This window comes from Sphaeramia orbicularis, chromosome 13 (assembly GCF_902148855.1).
Source record: "Sphaeramia orbicularis chromosome 13, fSphaOr1.1, whole genome shotgun sequence".
Lineage (NCBI taxonomy): Eukaryota > Metazoa > Chordata > Actinopteri > Kurtiformes > Apogonidae > Sphaeramia > Sphaeramia orbicularis.
In genome coordinates, this window is record NC_043969.1 from 32,790,595 (window position 1) to 32,797,269 (window position 6,675).

At 37.3% G+C, this 6,675-nt stretch overlaps 1 protein-coding gene across 1 annotated transcript; it reads right to left on the reverse strand.

The window, feature by feature from the left end:
* Positions 1-14: 14 nt before the first annotated feature.
* LOC115431997 (adenine phosphoribosyltransferase) lies at positions 15-4,879 on the reverse strand. The gene is made up of 5 exons (XM_030152757.1): positions 3,999-4,879; positions 3,737-3,830; positions 3,319-3,465; positions 417-512; positions 15-334 (listed from the first exon to the last, which is right to left on the reverse strand). Exons 1-5 carry the CDS (start codon positions 4,221-4,223, stop codon positions 192-194), a joined length of 705 nt encoding a protein of 234 aa, XP_030008617.1. The 5' UTR covers positions 4,224-4,879; the 3' UTR covers positions 15-191.
* Positions 4,880-6,675: the final 1,796 nt, after the last annotated feature.

Consider the following 6,675-nt stretch of genomic DNA (forward strand, 5'->3'; position numbering starts at 1 on the left):
AAAGGGAACAAATGTGTCCTAGGTTTTTAGAGCACAGGAAACACTTGCTGTTAAAATTACAATGTTGATTTTATTTCACTGTTTAAAAATACATTTGTGTACAAATAAAATAATTTGGCCATCTCAGTCTTTAAAAAAAGAACGTTTGCCCTTTTTCTTCTTTAATCTATTAGGAAAAGACATTTTCTTGTTCAGGTGTTGAAGCTTTTGAAGGACTCAAGATACTTCTGATCAATTTGGCTTTGGAGGTCCTCGGGGATACAATGAGAGAACTTGTAATTGTCTTTAATCCATTTCCCCCCTTCAGTGTTTTCAATGGCCACAGCTGCTACACCTGCAGAAGAGATGGTGGTGGATTAAATTAAGGTGCAGGAGTTTGTGAAAAATGATAATGTGATGTTAACATGCAGACTGACCTACAACGGTGGCGCCCAGCCTTTCCACCAGCTGAACTGCAGCCTTCATGGTACCCCCGGTCTCTATCCATTGGTCCACTATCAACACCCTCACACCTGGAACAGCACATACTCCACTTATCAAATGAACCTTCACTTCATAGACTAAACCCTGACCGTTTCATAATCTCAAGGATCCGTCCTTGGCTGGCACTTCCTTCATAGACCAGAATCCTTTCTTCTGATAAATCTAACAAGAGCAGAAAAGGTCCTAATTTTAAATCACTGTATCAGTAATACATTGACACAAATGACAGTAGAATTTAATACGAAATTAAGTACATTTACAACATGAAACAAACTTCATTTACAGAACAACCTGTCGCTTCGCATGTGACTGTGATATAACTCTTTATTAGTTCTTATTCAACTTATTTTATGTACTTCTTGATTATTTTAAAGGTTTTTTAATCATATTACTTTGGTATGATTTAGGAGTAATTCTGCACTTTGTTATTTGTATTTTCATGGTTTTATTTTCCTCTGGATGTTCCATTTATTTATTTTCAAATACTTTGAACTACCTTTGTATATGAGTTGCTATATGTCTCATCTTGCCTAATAAAATTGCCTCATAATTATATTTGAATGCATTTTGCACTGGTAAAGTATCTTTGCTATTCACTTGTGGATTATTATTCACCTAAGTGTTCACTTGTGGCTGCAGTCGACACTTTTTCATTTAGTGGCAAGACTTGTGCAGAGGATTGTGGGTACGCAAGCAGCCCTTGAAATTTCTCCTAAGGGTGGACTCAACCTTTGGAAGTATTCTGGACAATGAAAATCTTGCTGACTGAGCTTCATTTTAAATGACCCTATGGCTCCTTACTTGAAATTCAGACAGAGCCCTTGTGTGTCATGTACCTGTAATTTGCTTTAATCACCACTAGGTGGTGGTGTGTAAAAGGAAACAATAGAATAAAATTAAAGGACTCGACAAGTTGCTATGTTAAAGGGATTTCTGTAGTTCTGAAAACGTTTTAAATACGTCTCTTCTACAATGATTAAGCTCCTCCACATCTTTCTTTATGCATAGGCTCAACTTGAGGAATTTTACCAAAATATTTGGCCCACTATGAATTTTACCACCTACTGCTAGTACAAAATGTGACCTGAATGCTCCCTCAACATTTCCCCTGAGGGTGCCTCTGATTTCTTAAAGGCTTGTTTTACATGTGAATTGCGTTGTGTGTGAAAAGTGTTCAAAATATTATGCATGAAACTAATTTAACCCTCCTGTTATGTTCATTTCTCAGGAACAGCAATGATGTTCCCAGGTCAATGTGACTCGCTGTATGTTTATTCACCCAAAAATTGTCAGAAACCATAAAAATCTAAGAATTACTGTTAATATATATTACCAGCCCCATTATTACCTATTCTATCAATATTTAGACCCTTGGTGTTTAGGACCCTGTTTCTTTGTCCAAGTTGTCTATGTCCCCCTTGGTAGCATTGTAATCCGCGATCATATTTGGTTTCTGGTCCTTTCATGTGCTGACTTCGACATTTTTGTGCAGAGTGCTAATGAACAGAACATTTTTTCCCTTTCTGAGGCAGTAATACACTAGGCTTGTAGTGTTTGTGAAGGTAAACATGAAAGACTGAGTGGCCCTGTTCTTTCAGACAGTTCCATCCATTGTGAATTTACCTAATCCTAACTCCTGACCCAAGTTTTAGCTGGTGAAAAAAAATATCACAACTAATATTGTGTACCCTTAAACCCTGTACCATGTCGAGGAGGACCCTTGTTCTGTGATTCTTCTCTGGGGCTCCTCCAAAGGGCTTTCCAGTGTAAACCTGCATGTTCATGGCGTAATTGGTGTTAGTAGCACATGCTGCTCAGATGTTTATCCCATATTTAGTTGGTTTGGATTGGCATGTATTATCTAAGTGAATGCCTTCAACCTTTCATTCATTGTGATATTAGATCTGTCACATGAGCCATTACCATTCTATTGGCAGTGACTCATGATGTATAATATATATTTGGGGATGAGGATAACTGTATTTCATCATTTTTTGACATGAACGTCTTGCTTGGAGAAAGAAAAATATCAATTCCCTCATCGGGTTAATAATCAGAATCATAAGAATCAGAATTGAGCTCAAGATGGTCTTCAGCTTCAGACACATCCTCCTCTATTTCACTGTCATGATCTAAGATGGCTTCCAAAGCCGCTTTTGGACCGTTATTGTTTTGCCTCATTGTTTTGTCTGTGCAGAGACTCATTTATATGCTTTGCCCCTCCCCTGCTGAAGGTCCACTGAGTGTAGACAGTTTTCCCACAGGAACATAAGCGTCAAAAGTTGTAATACCTGAACTTTATCGCATTTTACAGGATGAGAGAACAGGGAGAAAGAGGGGAAAGGGTAATGTGTGTGTGTGTGTGTGTGTGTGTGTGTGTGTGCTGCAAAAGAGTTTACATTTGGTCTTTACCCTACACTTTAACTGCCAGGTGAAATTGACCTCAACAGTATCAACGTAATATGTACATGCAAGGTTGCAAATATGTGAGGTGAACCACTTTTATTTTATATATTAATTACACTAAATAAGGCAAGCAGAAGAAGTTTCATTCTGAAAAAATATTTGAAACTTTTTTTCCTCGATCTTTAAACTTAAAAACAGGTAAGTTTGACCTGGAACATAACAGGAGTGTTAAAATGCCCCAAACTACTGCACAATCACACCAATGACAGCTTAACACCAGTCAAAAATGACTCTGAATACTGGATCGCTCACAAAAACCTCTCATGTGGTCTGTGACGTGTCTAAACATTACCAGCTGCATAAACATTAAACTTTCCACAAGAAATGTTTGACCTATTGCACATTTAAGGGTAAGAAGTAAAGAGTAACCTGGTTTTAGCACATCCACTCGTACTTCCAGAGTCTTTTCTTTGCCTGTGTAGTCAGTATAGTTCTGGTTTTGTGTTGCTACACACAAGTGTCCTGCTTTGCGAATGGCCAGAAAACCTTTACCAAGAGTAGCAGCAACAGATGCCCCTGAAAAACAGATAAGCATTAATGTCAGAAAGGACTCTTTTCTTGTGAGCTCTAGAGCTAATATGACTGATAATGCTTTCATATATTATCCTACAGTATATGGGTTGTGATGTGTTTAGAGCAGTTGTATGGCAGCATGGCAGGAATATCTATATTTAGTATGCTGGGTTAGATTTCCTGACCAATAAGCATGAGAACCCTCTCTTTAACTAAAAGTAGCATGTGACTGCATGTAATGTGTTTTATTCTTGCTCTATTTCAATTGTTTTACCGAGAATGAATCCCATTGCATCAATCCCAGCAACAAGGTCAATGCTGTCATTTTGGAATGGGTTGAGAAGGTCTTTGACACAGTCTGCAAGAGCCTGAATTAAGTGCAAAGACAGAAACAAAAGAGTGCACATGAACTGCATGCACATCCTGCATGTTTATGCAACTACAAGTATTAGACTATATTCGGTCAAAAAATAGACAACAGAAGCAGCAATTTACCACCTAGGAGAGTGTGGTGTCATGTATTGTTCCCATCATACCTGGGAGTTGCAGTAGAGTCTAGATGGGTCCAACCAGGCAAATGTTGGTCCTTTTGTGTTGGGTGCCATTAGGGAAAGATACCATCCTTTATGCCCATCTGCGGGAACAGCCAACACGTCCATCTGAAAAACACTTGTCTGTGCTGTTAGAGGGGGAAGTGAAGTGAATGAACTGGTCTGCAAATGACCAAGTGCCAAGATCAGGTTCCAGTGGGGTTGAATCATGAGTGGGAGGGGGGCTTCTGACACATTACCCTTTTAAGTTACTTGTTCTCCACTCCAGCAATCATTTCAGGACTTTTAATTTGAAATCCATCGTAGAAATGCCCCAAACAGCCAGTATTGTAAAGAAAAAAATATTACCAACCTTTGAACTGTATTCCACTTGAATGTAAGTTATTTTGCTCAAGTACAAATTTGAGGGAACTTGTACCATTGATATTAGTGCAATTTTATACTTCTACTCCAATACTTCTCAGAAGAAAATCTGTTGAAATGATTGCTTATGAGTTCAGAAAATTCTCCTGGTTCTTAAGATAAAGATAATAAACACTTTAAAGCCCTCTAGGATTAGCTGAGAAATGCTTTGTGATAAAGCTGAAAACAAGACTGTTTTTATGAGCTCATGAGAAGTTGATTTTTTGAGAGGTGTGTGATTTTCACAGGATGGTGATGCAATAAGCACAACATGACGCACTCGTGTAGATTAAACTACACAACAGTATATACAGTAAAGTACTTGAAATCAGCTCAACCTCAAACATCTATAGCAGCAAAAGGCAAGTTTTAGATTAATGCAAGAATAAACTATATCTGAAAGGATCATATTTAATACTAAAACACTGTCAGGGAACATTTTATTGCACATACTTTAAGCATTTTTGGTTGATCGCACATAAATGTACGTATATATAATATTTTGAATATATAAATGTCCTTATATTAATAGTGTTTCCTGAAATTATTCTGCAAAGTATGTCAGGATACCATGGTGTTTTCTTCATTAATAATTTTCCTGTGTGCAAGGTAGCAATTATTTTCATTAATTTAAGAATAATTAGCAAAAAAGCTGGCTGTGTTTTGTCAGGAATAAACGTCATCAGGGAGACATATCATATGTTTATTGTTCTTACACTGTCTTTGCTGTGATAATTCACTTTGTCGCTGTCATAGCCAAGATGAAACTACAGGTCAGGATGACAGTTTGTGAGTTTAATCACAAAAATAATAATAACGAATAGTGATAAGGTGTGGAGAGTCAGGAGTGTTGGTGTGGTGAGTTGATGAGTGAAATGTGTTAGTATTGTGATAAAGTGACAAAAATCAGGAGATGTCGATCCTAGGAGAGAGAGGGAAACAGAATGGCAGGAGCTGGACCATATCAACCCAACAACCCCCTAGTTATAGACTCCTGCAGGAGAGAAAAACAGCTGAGAGCAGAACAGGGAAAGGCCGTAACCCTTCTAATTGTAGACTAAATGTAAAGTTGTAATGCATCAACAGTGAAACATATCAAACAGTTGGATGATATGAAAGACAAGTATCAGCACTCTCAACTAATGAAAAATGTAGACTAAACTTTGACTTAAGCTTTGATTTTCCTAAGACTGTGCGCTGCAGTTATTTGATAGTGGACACCTATAGACTAAGTAAACTATGACCAAAGACTGAGCAAAACAAAATATTGCTTCTCTCTGCATGACCAAGGCTGTCAATGAGCATCCATCTTCATTCTTTCGTTCTTTCGCCTCCTAGTGTTTAGAATCAGTGCAGGATCAGTGTCTAAACAAGCTCGTACTGTTATCGTGTTCACTGCAGGACCAACAAAATCCACCATGTTCAGAAGGAATTTACTGTATTCACAGTATGTTTCTCAGCTCTCAGTCTGGGAATTCAGTTTACAGTTATTAACTAAACTAATATATGAAATTTCATCCCAGTTTCATGCAACAGAATTCAAGCTGAGTTCAAGAGTGAGCCTTTACTTTCTGCCAATAATAACTGTACTTTCCCACACCTCTGTCTTGTGTGCATCTCACACCCAATGAACTTACATATTTGACTAAAATTGTTATATTCTTGTGCATTTATGTGAGTTGTAAGTTAATATATTTTAAATAATTAGGTTAATGATTGTAAATATTTTATGGGGTCGACTCACCTAGTCATTAAAACCCAATTTCATCAATCTCTTAAGATGTCTGTTATGCAGGAACGTCATTTTTAATGTTTACAGACAATATATCTGTCCGTAAATCTTCTATATATACAATGCATCTTGTCAGAACTGTTCACATCAATATGTTAGTGATGGGGACACTTCTGGAGAGAGTAATACTTGCTGATTTTTTGCTTAAATGTCATTTTTATTTGTCATGTTGTAGTGAACTCAGGGTTGCACCAGTCCATAAGTCATTGGACCAGATGTTGTGTCCTCAGTGGCTCCCTGGGGGCGCTGTTCTGCAGCTTATCTGAGGATAGATATTAGGAAAAATGTAAGACTTTTTTTTTTTTTAATCAAGTGTCTGATCTCAGTATTAGGTTACTCCATATGAACTCTAAACCTTTCACAGCCTGGACAAACTAGATGATTGTTTTTTTTTTTTTTTATTTGTTGCTCTAAACCCCTCAAGCAGTGACCGTTTTAATTCATGAGAACTTTTTTTTTTTTTTTTTT